Source organism: Leiobunum rupestre, chromosome 7 (genome assembly GCF_980474605.1).
Source record: "Leiobunum rupestre chromosome 7, qqLeiRupe1.1.hap1, whole genome shotgun sequence".
NCBI classification, from domain to species: domain Eukaryota; kingdom Metazoa; phylum Arthropoda; class Arachnida; order Opiliones; family Sclerosomatidae; genus Leiobunum; species Leiobunum rupestre.
In genome coordinates this window covers 12439822-12453990 of record NC_143390.1, presented here as the reverse complement: position 1 = coordinate 12453990, position 14169 = coordinate 12439822, and the positions used below count along the sequence as shown (strand labels likewise).

General features: G+C 38.8%; 1 protein-coding gene across 1 annotated transcript; it reads right to left on the bottom strand.

Annotated features, from left to right (window-relative positions):
- Positions 1 to 9403: 9403 nt before the first annotated feature.
- Positions 9404 to 13862, bottom strand: LOC149934478 (uncharacterized). Its single transcript, XM_090181120.1, has 6 exons — positions 13760 to 13862; positions 13655 to 13694; positions 13532 to 13570; positions 13428 to 13466; positions 9586 to 9819; positions 9404 to 9492 (listed from the first exon to the last, which is right to left on the bottom strand). The coding sequence occupies exons 1-6, from the start codon at positions 13772 to 13774 to the stop codon at positions 9419 to 9421; spliced, it is 441 nt and encodes a 146-aa protein (XP_090037246.1). The 5' UTR covers positions 13775 to 13862; the 3' UTR covers positions 9404 to 9418.
- Between the last annotated feature and the right edge of the window lie 307 nt (positions 13863 to 14169).

Here is a 14169-nt window from a genome sequence, read left to right as displayed (position 1 = left end):
TAATCAAAAAACGGCACATGCATCACGTGCTCCAAGTGCTCAAAAAGCGGGAAACGAAAATAATTGAGGTAAATATAACATAAAAATTAACAATTTTAAACAATGAATTATATCCCCACCCAAATCCCTTGTTTTTACTCCTGGTTCCGCTTAGATGGTAGATTAAATAAAACAAAGAAATGTAATTGGCCAGAACCGAGTGACGTCACTGCAACTTTGAGAAGGCTAACTATTAGAGAACCGACTAGAGTGTAGAAGGCAGGGAACAGACTTAAAATAAGACTACGCGTAAACCAAAACCACCCGAAAGAGGCTACCTTGGGTGTTACTGACTAATCCGCCAGTTTCAAATCGGCGCGTGGTCCATTGCAAAAATCGTTCTAGTTACATTTTAATTTCTATGCTGTAGAGTTTTATCAAAATGTTGCCAGTTGTTCGATAAATTTAACCATTGAAATAAAAATATATTTACTGAGATCGATATGGTTCTGGCGGTCTCGCCAGACATAAAAAGGTAGTCATCAAATCTCCAATCGCCTTCTATAATTATGTTAGGAATATATACTCTAGATTCTTGAACACTCAATTGATATCCGCTATGGTGTCTCGGCTGGGACCACTTTCTAGAAACACTTACGGCGGCTGTCATTTATCATTATACGGTTCCGTCATCTATTTTAGAAATAATATATTTAAGCCACCGGCTTAAGTTATTCTCAGTGTTTCTAACCGCAGGCGGTAGATGACGACACCGTACAAGATTCCATACACGATTCCAAGAAAGTATCCCTGTGAAATATCAATTGGATCCAAATTTTATACAATTTCATTTGATCAAATTAATTTGGATGAAACTTGGATCCAATTCTTAGTTAAAAGATTTTTTGGATCTAAATTTGATACAATTTTATTTGATCAAACCTATTTGGATAAAACTTGGATCCGATTCTTAGTTAAAAGAGTTTTTTGGATCCAAAATTGATACAATTTTATTTGGATAAATTAATTTGGATCCAAATTTTATCCAATGATATTTGATCAAAACAATTTAGATCAAACTTGGATCCAATTCTAAGTTAAAAGATTTGTTGGATACAAATTTGATACAGTTTTATTTGATAAAATTAATTTGGATCAAACTTGGATTCAATTCTAAGTTAAAAGATTTGTTGGATACAAATTTGATACAGTTTTATTTGATAAAATTAATTTGGATCAAACTAGGATTCAATTTTTATTTAAAAGATTTTTGGATGTAAATTTGATAAAATTTTATTTGATCAAATTAATTTGGATATTAATTTGGATCTTAATTTGGATCCAATGCTATGGGATCAAACCAATTTGGATCAAACTTGGATCCAGTTCTTAGTAAAATGATTTTTTTGGATCCAAATATGATAAAGATTATTTGATCAAGAAATAGTTGATCCTTATTTGATCCCTTCAGGACATAGCTTGATACAAATTGGATCCAATGTCCAAAATTGGATCAAGTCATTTTCGTAAGGGAAGAGGTGTTACTTTCCGTGTAAGCGAGATGGTAATGCTTTTTGATCCGTTGATTAGTAGATTATTTTTACCACACCAATCGACGACGCTGTTTATATCCTCTTGCAGGGTCTGACTATCCTCGGTGCAGCTAACGTTACGGTAGATTTTGTTAACGTCGGCGAACTGCTTTATATTAGAGTGGTGCACCACCTCGGCGAGGTCATTAGCATATATATTATATAGTAGGGGGCCTAAGGAGCTGCCCTGAGGGACCCCGCATGACGTTCGGTAAGAGACGTCAGTGACGCAACCGTTACATTTAATGATATTTTCTCTGTCACGCAGATAGTTTTCAATCCATTTAGCGGCGTTTCCGTGCAGTCCATAGATCTTGAGTTTAGTCAGAAGAAGCGGATGGGATACACGATCAAATGCTTTAGATAAATCAAGGGAGACAACATCCACCTGACCTCGTTGTAAGACGGGAGGCATTACCTCGTTTAAAAATGTGACAATGTTCGTCTCTACCGAGCACGACTGCAAGAATCCGTGTTGGTGTTCAGAAAAGTTCGGCTTGAACCACTAATATATTTTCTTACGCATTAGTGCGTCGAATATTTTAGCAAAGATACAGAGCAGTGAGATCGGTCTATAATTCGTTACGTCACCAGGGAAACCGTTCTTGAATACCGGCGAAACTACGACAACCTTCCAAAGAGAGGGAAGACTCCAGAAGTCAACGATAGCTTGAAAATGTAATGGAGAATAGGCGCAAGAATAGCTAGGCAGCCCTTAACTATAAAGATCGGTATGTTGTCGATTCCGGTAGATTTGGTGTTTTTAAGGATAGACCTCCGGTGATATGGTCTCTGTTACTAGGTACACCGGGCTATAAATTCTGACACTGACCTCAGTCGCTACGATGGGAGGGGCTTAGCTATCATGACGTCGGTCACGCGCTGCCGCTCAAAAATTGTGTTGAAGGGCAACTAGGCATGTGCGAGTCTGGATTTTTGGTTTTCGAGTCGAGTTCGAGTTTAAAAAAATTTTAATATCGAGTTTCGAGTCGAGTTTCAATTTGTTTTCGAGTTTTCGAGTATTTAGGCTTAGCTTAAAAGGGGGTTTCGAGTACTCGACAATTTAGGCTTAGGTTTCGATGTCTTGAATCAAATGATTTTCTGGAATATTTAGCTCTTTTTGTTTCTGCTTCAATAAATTTGAGGACACTACACTTTTCTTAAAGTGACCAACTATTGATCTACACCTCCCTAAAATATCTTCTACTTTCGTTGCTTTAATTTTCAATTCAGAAATAGCATCTTGGAAGCATAATTGTAAAGTGTGGCAAAAGCAGGCTACGTGATTCCATTGAGAGTCTTTTACAGCTTTTGATATATTTCTTCCATTATCAGTTGTGACATAAATTGGAAGTGTTCCTTCCATGAACGGTTGAGGGATGAATTTCAACATCAGATTTCTTAAATTTTCTCTCACTGCTTCTGCGGTGTGTGTTTCATGGTAAGGGAAACAAGACAAGCTCATGACAGCGATGCTGAAATTACTCCTCGTAAAATGGCATGTTAGACTCAGTAAATGATAAGGACTCCAGCGATGTTTTATCTTCGAGAGCTTGGTTCTAATCAGATTGGATTTTATTTAGCATTTCTTTGTACAAATCTGGAATCACATATCTTGTAAATGTTGATTTGCTTGGAATATGGTTCCTGGGCTCGCATTCATTCAAAACTCTCCTAAAGCCAGCATCTTCTACGATTGAATACGGCTGGAAATCTAACGCAATCATTTTGCCAATTGCTTTAGTAATAGAAATAGCTTTTGGATGAGTCTTTGCAAATATTGCTACTCGAGCACAAACTTCATCTAAGGTAGGCTGTTTGGTTTTCTTCGCCACATTTTCTTCTGACTGCAACAATTTAAAAACATCTTGATGCTTGGATCTTAAATGAGTTCTCATGCTTGAGGTGCTTCCAGTTTTAGAATTTATAATTGCTTCACATTTCAAACATCGTGTATGATTTTTATCTAAGAAAGCAAAAAACTTCCACACTTTACTTTTTCTGGCTTTTGTTTCAGAAGTTCCAGAGGAGTCCAAGAGATCTTCTTCAGAACTAGTAGAATATGAATGTGATTCTGATATATTTTCAAAATCACTGGGCTCCGAAATTTCCTCGTGAAAAGAATCACGGCGGTTCCGTTTCTTAGAAGTCATTTTATTATTTCTTATTTTTAAACAAAGGCCTAAATTTATTATTGAACTAAAGTTCTAAAGTTACTAAACCGACTGAAGAGGTTAACCACATCTAAAAGTGTATCGCTCCACCAAAAACGTATAGGGCATTCTACGTTATGGTTTTAGTTTTAGTTTTAGTTTTGCTTTGTACACCTACACACTTTGAAATTCTATCCAATCAGGAAGAATCTATATTCTATCTTCCACCAATAGAATAGCTTAGGCTTTGCAAAGTTTTATAAATATAATTTTATACCTTTTTCAAAATAAACTCGAATATTTTTCGAGTTTATTCTGAAAACTCGCGAGTTTTGAGCTTATTTTTAAAACTCGAGATTTTAGAGTTCATTTGGAAAACTCGCGAGTTGGGACTTGTATAAAATAAGCTTCTCGAGTACTCGAAAAATAGGCCTTGGCTTCAATTTCAAACTCAAAATAGTTTCGAGTTTCTCTTTTAATGGTTTTCGAGTTTCGAGTCGAGTACTCGACTCGAAACTCGAACGAGTACTCGACCAAAATCGAGTGCTCGCACATGCCTAAGGGCAACGTTTTGAAACTTGACTAACTTTCAGTGCCAAGGCTTAGCGTTAAATTTGGTTTCTAAAATTTTAATACACATCTTTTTGATTGAACGAATTTAGGTAAGAATATGAATAATGAATTCCTTTATTTCTGATTATCAATAGATTTTGTAGTAGTAGAGGTATTTTTCTGAGAATCACTAGTAATTTTCTTCGCCGGTTAAATCGTGCAATCCTTGAAACGTTTTGTGGATCAAGTCAATGACAAATGTCTGTCTCCTGATTGGCTCAAGTGATTACGTAAAACACAGAAAGGAATCGCCCATCTTAGCCCCAGATGGTAGAAAGGGTAATGATATAGTTCGATATTCATGGTTGAAATGAATACATTCATGGGTATTAGCCTAGCTGATAATTATTAATATATATGGATAATTCACTTGCCTTTGATATTAGTTTCCCATAATTGAACTTATTTTCGACTTGCCATTTCAATTTCAATGAATTTAAACTTATAGAGCCCTAAACGAAGTATTTCTCAAATCTAGGCCGCAAAAGCAACAGCTGAAGAGTCACGTGACAATTAATTAATTTTTGATTTCACCAACGATGTCGCTACTGTCGAAAAACCCCCGGTCTGCTAGCTGTCACGTCCCCGATAAGCCGTCGTAAAACTTGTATCTAGAGTATTATATATATATCTATATTATAAGGAGCGCTTGGTACGTCGGTCGTCGTCGTCGTACGTCCGAGTCTATATTATAAGGAGCGCTTGGTACGTTGGTCATCGTCGTCGTACGTCCGAGCTTTCAGGAATGTTTGCCTAGTCTGTCACGAAGCCAAAGGCGGGGCGGCGAGGAAAAAGCGACCCGCGGCACAGAGGGAAACCGAGACTGCCTATCGCTTCGTTACTGAGGTGGTTCGACCTAGGTTCGACTATCTATTTTCTCAAAATCTGTCACCCTTGAGAGTTGGACCGGGTTTGTCCCAACACGCAATACACCCGAAATTGTCTCTCTGTTTCCGCCGCGAATTTCGGAGGGGAAGGGGATCGTATGGGGTAGTTTCGGAAACGGAGAGGTGGGAGGGGGGTTTCGGGGTCGTTCCGATTTGAAAGTACCGTGGCGCTACGGGGTTCGTTAGTCCCGTGGCCTTTATGCATCAGCCATTGGATACAGGGGGTTTGCTGGGAAAAGGGTACCACGGAAATTCTCGCATTGGAAAGGAAGGGGAGTACTACGGAAATTCTCGCATGGAGAAAAGCGGAGAGGGGATACCACGGTAATTATCACATGGGGAAAATGGGGAGGGGGTACCACGGTAATTATCACATGGGGAAAAGGGGGAGGAAGGGCCTTACTGGGGGTACCCCGGTAATTATCACATGGAAAAAAAAGATGGGGCCTTACTGCGGTGATTCGGCTATGGGGAAAAGGGTGCCACGGAAATTCTCGCATGGGTAAAAGGGGGAGGGTGCCTTAGTGCGGTGGTTCGACTATGAGAAAAAGGGTGGCACGGAAATTATCCCATGGGAAAAGGGGTTGGGGGGGGGCGTACTGGGGTGGAGTGTCTCGAAACACATAACTAGCTGAGGGCCCGCCTGTAAGGCGGGCTTCTCGGCTAGTTTCCTATATCTATGAGCCGGACACGCGACTAATGTATAATGAATGCCAAATCTACTGGTTTAATTGGAAATTGAAGGCATAATGAATGCCAAATCTACTGGTTTGATTGGAAATTGAATGCATAATGAATGTCAAATCTACGGTTTGATTGGAAATTGAATGCATAATGAATGCCAAATCAACTGGTTTGATTGGAAATTGAATGCATAATGAATGCCAAATCAACTGGTTTGATTGGAAATTGAATGCATTATGAATGTCAAATCTACTGGTTTGATTGGAAATTTAATGCATAATGAATGTGAAATCTACTGGTTTGATTGGAAATTGAATGCATTATGAATGTTAAATCTACTGGTTTGATTGGAAATTGAATGCATTATGAATGTGAAATCTACTGGTTTGATTGGAAATTGAATGCATTATGAATGTGAAATCTACGGTTTGATTGGAAATGTTGTGCTATAAAAATAAAAAATTAAATGTTTCTATACATTTCATTTTACAGGTTGATTGCAAAATGTTGGTTTCAGAAAAATAAAAATTTAAGGTTTGACTACATTACATTTTACCGGTGAATGTAAAATTGGGTATACCACATATGTAATATTAAACATGTATTAACCGTTATTTGTAATGCAAATTCAATGTTAAATGAACTGTCATGCCACCGTTAAATAAACTTTTAAACTACTGTTAGTTTCACACTCTTTACACAGTAATATATAGACGAACACGTTGAGGCCCTAACGCCGTCACGCTAAGGGGGTGGGAGGAAAAAAGGAGGCGGTCTTATTTTTTGCGTCCTCGCAGCAGCGTTAATCGCGTCGAAAAACATAAGAACCAATGAGATTGCAGTAGTTATTATTTGATTTAATTAAAGCTGTGGAGTATACCGGGACCCCCAACGGGTGGAATTGGAGAAACGCTAAAAATAATCTCGACATATTCATTCTCCCTGACAGTGGCGTAGCGTACACGGGGTTTGCCAGACAGGTTTCCCTGGGCCCCCGACCTTTTGGGGGCCCCATCGCGATCGCGAACAAGAAGAGGTGGCCCGGGTGGGAATCGCTGCCAGTGGCAAAAACATTAGGGTAAAAATAATTATTTCAATTATTCCATAATTTCATTTAAAATAAAAGCTTATAATTAAAAAATAAATGGCTTTAGCGGCCTATGAATTTAAAAGCGGTGGGTTTAGCCATTGAGGGGCTGTTCACAAATTACGTAACGCAGAAAAACCACTTTTTGGACTCCCCCTCCCCCTCGTAACAAAGAGTTACAAATGGAAAGACCCCTCTTCTTAAATTACGTAACAAATATTGAACCCCCCCTTAAATTATTATATTACGTAACAACTAATTTGCTGGTAATAAAGTACAATAAGATCAGGTACTAAATATTATTGTTTGTAATTTACATTTGAAATTACAACTGTATTTTTATGCAACACTTTATACCCATGGGTATGAAATTCTTTTAAACTTGTGTAAACCAATGAAGATGCTTATGTTTTTAATAATTACGACTGTTTCTGAAAGTGATGAAAATTTTATTCTACGATAGTAAAAATAAGATGTGTTACGTAACATTTTAGTGAACCCCCCCCCCGTAACAATTAGTAACGCTTGACAAAACCCCCCTCCCCCCATACCACGTTACGTAATTTGTGAACAGCCCCTGAGTTGGGAATATTAATCTAGAGATCCAATTAAATCTACTCCCCGCGAAACAAGTTTTGAAAATTACAAATGTTCTGTCTGCTCTAAAATGACGAGAAAAGTCAGAAAACTTTATCATTCGACCCGTGGCGCCATCCGCTTTTTGTGTGGTTATCTTAAACCTTTTTTACGGCAAACGCGATAGATGGCCACACGGGTAGAAAAATAAAGTATTCTCGTCATTTTAGAGCAGACGGCAGTCACGCCAAAACTTGTTTCGCGAAATACCGAAATCCGAAGTCCTGATTGGACCTCTAGATTAATATTTCCTGAATCCCAACTCAATGGGTTTAGCAGACGTCAAATTTTCATCGCCATCCAAACTTATTTCGAAATATAAATATCTTAGTTCTTTCAATGCTTTGTGTAGTCATAATTTTAACCAAATTACCTAAAATATAATTTAGTAATAGTCTGAACTTTTTTAAGTTGACCTTTATGGGTGGGTTTTAAAAACACGTAGGGGGGGGGGGGGCTTTTTCACGTTCAACCCTGGGCCCCACGTCAATACGGTCAATTCGCAACGCCACTGCTCCCTGAGTATAAATACATTCTTGATATAGCATTGAATTTTAACGATCAATTTGACGGTTAAATTTACGGTAATTTCTTAGAGTATAATCTTGAATCTCACGCAAAGAATTGCTATTGCGGTTCAAAGTGCTTATAGTGAATAAAAACTTTTATTATATCTTGAATCTTCACAGTTCTTTTGGCGGAAAATAATTTAACCTTGCAAAGAAAAATCACGATTTCTCAGTCCATGGAATCAGTCGTGCGTAATTCGACGTTAGTAAAAAGCCAGAAGTCAGAAGAATCCACTTAAACCAAAGTCTATCAGCGAAATTTCAAATCAGAATTCAACACAGCAGAAATTGGTGACCCCTTCACGTAACCAATCAGAAAGATGGCTTAATACCTACCACCTAGAATGGGAGTGTCCTTTCGTGTCATACAGTCATAAAATTGTCATTAAAATGGATTCATTTGCGAGGCCTGCCGGAAAGGCGGTCAAGCGGCTCTACCACCTCAAAAGCCGATTCCAAATCGAAGGGAATATATGTAAATGTATAAAAATATATTTACGGGAAAGGACATCGAAATAATTGATATATGTATCATTAACGCACTAAATCTGTCATTATTAATTTATCTCTTTAAATAAGTAGCAAGTACGGCGTATTTACAGGGAATATAACCTCTGGTATTTCTGTCACCCTCCGAGGGTTCCACTATTGTCCGCTACCTCCCATGGCTTTTCACACCTGCGGCGCTGATAATCGCTGATTGTGAAGGGAATAAAGGAAATTGATGGGGTTTTCCATAAAGAACGCGCTGGAGATTCTATTCCCTTTAAACTGCTTATAAAAGTTTAAAAAATAACAGTGAAAAAATTGCCTCGAAACATATTTGCAAGGTACCTCTGTCAGAAGGAGGATTTTAAGTAAAAGACCGCTTACAAATAATTTATTATTTGTCATTAAAATACAATATTTTGGCTTGTAATAAAAGGGGAAAAGCTAACCATTTCCCCAAAAAATTATGTTAAAAGAACTTAATGAGTTAAACACCAATTAAATTGCATTTATTTTTGCATATTTTCTACGATCATTAACCAATTATCGGTCAAAGGTTCACACAATCGTTTGAAAAATTCGGATTGCATTTCAGATAGCTCATACCATTCACTCACGCGACTTAGGTATGTCTTCCCGCTTTCCAAATCACGTGCTTCTACCGGCCCAACCTCAAAATTCAAACGCTTCTGCGGCCCTTTAAAGAGTGCAACAATTTATTTTTGAAAAATTATATTTTATTTTTTTTGCCAAGCCTATCGGCCAAGAAGCCGCTTTGTGACGGTTTGATCCTGATTACCCGCTCTGAAACGAAAGGGAAAATTGGTTACGCTCTAAATAACAACTCGGAACACGCGGCACAATTTCAACAACTGTTCCAAAATAGAAAAAACAAACGGCAAAGTGGCCCAAGCTTGTCATTGTTCGGGTCTTCGGTCGGAAGTGGTTGAGGCTTGGCGTATTGTCTCTGGCAATCAATATTTGGGTCAGCCGTTTCTCTGGACACTCTGGCACCGCAGTCGGACTGGACGCAAAAGTTGATCGTTTGGCCTCCACCGATCACGCTTTGTTGCTTGGGTACAAAGAGACCATCCTTGTCACAGAATGGTTGGTAACCCAATTCCTGGTTAGCTATGCCGGAAATGAACAAAACAAAACACTAGTTACTTTATCCCAGTATCCACGTTTTACCTCCGACTAAATAATCAACTGGATCCGAATCTAGGCAGCTCTACAGTGTCCGGTATCGAAACGACTTCCACGCAAATATTAAACGCGTTCGCGATACAGGGTGTCCACTAAAAAATGAACCAGGGCGAATATCTCAAAATCTGTTTTAGGTACGAATTTGAAATTTTCCGGTCGCATAAAGCGTGTAGGGGGAACACCTACTTTAAAAATATCGATGACTTTGAACCATGTCTTCAAGGTTATCCAAAAATTATCTCGAGAACCGTAAGTGTTAGAAAGTTGGTTCCAATTAGAAAAGTACTCCACGTCACGTTTTATTTACAGGCGGGCCCTCAGCTAGTTGTGTGTTTCGAGGCGCTCCACTCCAGTACGCCCTCCAACCCCTTTTTCCCATGGGATAATTTCCGTGGCACCCTTTCCCCATAGTCGATCTACTGCAGTAAGGCACCCTCCCCCTTTTACCCATGCGAGAATTTGCGTGGCAGCCTTTACCCCATAGTCGAACCACCGCCGTAAGGCCCTTCCTCCCCTTTTTCCCCATGTGATAATTACCGGGGTACCCCCTCCCCATTTTTCCCATGTGATAATTACCGTTCCTCCCCTTTTTTCCCATGTTATAATTACCGTTCCTCCCCTTTTTCCCATGATATAATTACCGTGGTACCCCCCTCCCCCTTTTCCTCATGTGATAATTACCATGGTGCTCTTTTACCCATAGTAAAACCACCCCAGTAAGGCCCTTCCTTCCCCTTTTCCCCATGTGATAATTACCGTGGTACCCCCTCTCCGCTTTTCCCATGTGATAATTACCGTGGTACCCTCTCCCCCTTTTCTCCATGCGAGAATTTCCGTAGTACTCCCCTCCCCCTTTCCAACGCGAGAATTTCCATGGCACCCTTTACCCCATAGTCGAACCACCGCAGTAAGGCCCTTCCTCCCCTTTTTTCCCATTTGATAATTACCGGGGTACCCCCTCCCCATTTTTCCCATGTGATAAAAAACGTGGTACCCCCTCTCCGCTTTTCACATGTGATAATTACCGTGGTACCCCCTCCCCATTTTTCCCATGTGATAATTACCGTGGTACCTCCTATCCGCTTTTCAAATGTGATAATTTCCGTAGTACTCCCCTCCCCCTTTCCAACGCGAGAATTTCCGTGGTACCCTTTTCCCCGCAAAAATAAGCCAAACTCGCAGTCGTTCCAAACCTCCCTGTACCCCTTTAAACCCCCTGTATCCAATGGCTGATGCATAAAGGCCACGGGACCTAGGAGGATGAAAGTGAACCTGGAGTGGTATTTACCAGTGGCGTCACCAGGATTTCAAAACTGGTGGCGCTTAAGCCATTAGCACTGGTCAGGGGCGTCCTATAATGAGTGATATGGGGGAGGGGGGAGCTCCCAAAAAGGTTTTTAAAGTTGAAATATTGAGGCCGACTATGAAAAATTAAATTGGGAATTTTAGGTGGCGCTTCTAGGAAATTTTAGGTGGCGCTTCAGAAATTTGACAGGTGGCTCAAGCGCCTCCTAAAACACCCTAGCGACGCCACTGGTATTTACCATGCCTATAGCACGGGGCCGTTGTTCGTATGTGTGGAACCGAAATCCGCTGGAGGCGCTCCGTGTCCGCCTTGGTTCATACGATTGTAACGACTTCTAGCCGCAACTCTAATTAGTAAAAATTAAAAAATAGCTTTTTTTATATCGCGAAATAGGCTTAGCTTGATGAGGTGGGCTTAACCAATCTTTCAACATTTAACGTATATCGTTAATAATGGATAAGTAATGGTAATTAATTGACTATCAGCTTTCCTATTTCCAACTTTCCCTTTTTTAGTATTTGGATTTTTCTTATTTCCAAAATGTTTTGTAATGCAAGTTGAAGTTATAGGTTACTAGGCCTTGGTGACATAGCCAAAATATTAAACATACAAAATAAATCAAATTATTCTTACCAGCGTCTTTTTTATTAGATGCACAACTATAACTGTGCTCATTCAAAATTGCTGATATTATATTCATTTTATCTTTCAAAATCTTTCTAATTATCTATAACTATAGAAATACACGACTTTCATCTTCAAAACCCTGCCTAGGACCTGCTTAGCTTATTTTAAGCTCACAGTTCAGATTTTGCCGTTCAGAGATGGCAGCACATTACGATGAACCGGGCCAGCCGAGAGGCATGTGCAGTACATAGTGCGCGCAAATTACCACTCCAGGTTCACTTTCATCCTCCTAGACGGGACTAACGTACGCCAAGAGAGCCACGGGACTTTCAAACCGGAACGAACCCGAACCCTCCCCCCCACCTCCCACCTCCCCGTTTCCGAAACTCACAGGACTTGTGAAACTACCCCATAAAATCACCCCCACCCTCCGAAATTAGCGGCGGAAAGAGATAAAATTTCAGGTGTATTGCGTGTTGGGACAAACACGGCCCAACTCTCAGGGGCGACAGATGTTGAGCATTTTTAGAGACTGACATTTGCGTCACTTCTGAAAATTTGTAATAAAGAATTTAAAAACCAAATCGGAAATGAAAGCCGAATCGATGCTTGGACGCGATCGGATTTGACCAATAGGAAGTCGATAAAACATTTCCTAAAATCACAAAGGTCGTAAAAGGGAAATGGCAAGAAACCGCTAATAACTCGAATACAAGGCGTGTTACATTATTGAAATTTGATAGACAAACTCGTCATGGTGGGAGTCTTTAAAGTTTGTAAAATTGGATGACCTTAAAAATTCGGTTCAAGGTCGTCAAAAAATTATCTCGCGATCCATGAGGTTTAGAAACCAGGTTTCATTTAGAAAAGCACGTATTACCCAAAGACTATATAATATAGTTTGGTATTACCACATTCTCGTCCAAGTAGCTATGAACTATGTCTTCAAGGACATTCGAAAATGACCTTGAGAAATAACTTGAAACTGAATTAATCTTTAATTTAAAAATTAAAGATCGAACCTTTAATTTTACGAGAAAGAGTTAGAAATGCATTTCGTGAAACCACACAAGAAATATTGGAGAACACAGTTGTTACACGTGCACAAGCGTGTGTAGTTGCAGATGGTAAAGTTTTCGAACAATTTTTGTAAAGAGTTCTTGAAATGAATTTCAATTATTTACTTCGTTTAAAAAAGGTTTCTGTTATTTTATTGTTTTTTTTTTGCGTTTTCTTAAACGATTTAAGTATTTTCGTTTTCAGACTAATTCAGTTTCAAGTTATTTCTCAAGGTCATTTTCGAATGTCCTTGAACACTTGGACGAGAATGTGGTGATACGGCCAAATATGATGTCATTATTTGGCCCATGATTGTACGAACTAAAGGTTTTTAAATTGTTCCAGGGTGGTTGTACCCCCCTCCCTCCACAGTACGGTACGGGGGTTTAGTTAAATAATTAATAATTTATAATTATGGGTCCATGCAATTAATAAAGTGGCGTTAGTCCAGTAAGCTTACGGTCTTTTCCCTTTCTTAATAGAACATTTCAGACACTATACAATAATTAAATTTATCTTATAGAAATCTGTTTATACATACCCAACTCTGGATTCGTGCTGTATATTAGGCAAATTGTATCTAAATATTGGATAAAAGTATAATTAAGCGTTGGATACCATATTTAACGATTTTGCTCCATTTACGTTGTGGTCCAGCTTGTTTGGACAATCCCCTGCATTCGGCTGAAAATAATTTGGACATTGTTTTTCAAATATTTATAATTTTATTTTGAGAAAGAGTAATTGAAATGGTTTTTTGTTCGTTACCATTGCATTCGTAAATAGCTGTCAATGTTAGTAGAGATAACTGAAAAGAATTAACAAAATAATTACGTTGAATTTGGTCGCATTGTTCAAAAATATTTTACGTACAAAAACCAGTAACATGTTTTCGTCTTTGGCCGTTGTGTCGGCTCAGTTCATTTGAATTCTTTTTTCATACGTCAATTATCATTTAATTTAGATTGGGCTTGTTCTTAATTTCAATATAAACAATGGGCTACTCGAGTGTCAACTTTATTTTTACGGTTGTGTTCTTCTGTCTCCCCTGTTTACGATAGTGCAAATAATATTTCGGATTAAAAATTTAGTTTATGGAATATTATTTCAACTCTATATTTAAAATATGGTACGGTTATAATTAATTAACGGCCAGGGCAGCAGCTGGTTTTAAATTAAAACTAAAACCAATGAAATTTCTAAAATAGGAGAAACAGCTCCTCCAAAACATTGGATTCAGTGTTGCCAATGTTCGAAAGTCGAAATTCTAATTGCTGGATAGT